At 32.9% G+C, this 1,194-nt stretch overlaps 1 protein-coding gene across 1 annotated transcript in view; it reads right to left on the bottom strand.

Annotated features, from left to right (window-relative positions):
• LOC106868258 (low-density lipoprotein receptor-related protein 5) overlaps positions 1–1,194 on the bottom strand; it is a 91,783-nt gene that overhangs the window by 49,819 nt on the left and 40,770 nt on the right. Inside the window, exons 8-9 of the mRNA XM_014913433.2 lie at positions 483–617; positions 3–112 (exon numbers count right to left, since the gene is read on the bottom strand). Coding sequence (XP_014768919.1) covers positions 3–112; positions 483–617 — 245 coding nt within the window. The remainder of the gene's footprint in view (positions 1–2; positions 113–482; positions 618–1,194) is intronic.

The following is a 1,194-nucleotide window of genomic DNA, read 5'->3' as shown; positions in this document are numbered from 1 at the left end:
GCCGTATATCGATCCTTCGATTCCACTATTCTTTGGAACCAAGACTGTAATAATTTCTGTTGAGAAATTGTATTCTTTCACGTTTCCCAAAGCAGAATCGGCCCAGTATAAACTGGAAACAATAAAAGAAGAAATATGTCAAGAGAAAGAAGATGAATGGATTTTAAATTTCAAAACGTATCTAATTATTCTTTGGATGTATGTGTGTATATATGTATCTATATATAGATATATGCGCGCGTGTGTCTGTGTGTATTCACACACACACACACACACACACACACACACACATATATATATATATATATATATGTGTGTGTGTGTGTGTGTGTGTAATGAAAATATAAATAAGTAGTTAATATTGTAATTTTGAATGTTTGTTAAAACAGATATATGAATTTTGTATGCTTCCGTAGTTGTTTGGGTCGGTCAACCGTGATAGGTCAGTTTGTTGGTGGTTTATTTGTTTTAGGTCTACTTACATGTCTTTCATAAAGTCAATGTGGATGTGAGATGGAGAGCCAAGATCTCGGTTTGTTATCAATGACCGCCCAGAACCATCAAGGTATGACCATTCCACTTTAGGACTATTTCCAGCATCTGTCCAAAATAACTTGCTGCAATATAGATCAATATGTAAAATAAATTGATGACACATTCAACATGTAATGCATAACTATATTTCCTAAAAAGAATTTCTTCAAATAATTTATTATATTCGAAACCAAGAGTGCGATAGGCGTTCCTACTCTGTGAATGCAAACATAATTTTTGATTTTTACAATTTTTATTTCTCGTCATTATCGAAGAGGTTAATAATCGATCAATGATCCAAGCTGCTTTCTTCTCGATTCAATCATCATTTGAGTGTTGGAGTTAATTTGTAATCCTCTTCATTTCTCGCAGTTGAACCTTTAACGGAATTTATTCTGTTGCCGGCATTTCGTCCAGGTTTCTCTACTGGGAAGAATTGCTTCTTCCATGCTCAGCAAACTCAGAGCCAAAATTCTTACGTTTTAAATTCTTTCTTTCAAAATTATAAAAATCTGTCATCAAGACATTTCTTTAAATCTTCAACATTCTTTAATTAGGATCTAAAAGATATACGCGTGAATAATTTCTTTATGTTGCCATATATGGACAAAAACGTCTACTTATAGTGTGAAGTTCAAACAACCTACAGAATATAATGAC

Source organism: Octopus bimaculoides, chromosome 9, assembly GCF_001194135.2.
Source record: "Octopus bimaculoides isolate UCB-OBI-ISO-001 chromosome 9, ASM119413v2, whole genome shotgun sequence".
NCBI classification, from domain to species: Eukaryota; Metazoa; Mollusca; class Cephalopoda; order Octopoda; family Octopodidae; genus Octopus; species Octopus bimaculoides.
Note: the sequence above shows the minus strand (reverse complement) of the source record. Positions and strands in the feature narration are given on the sequence as shown.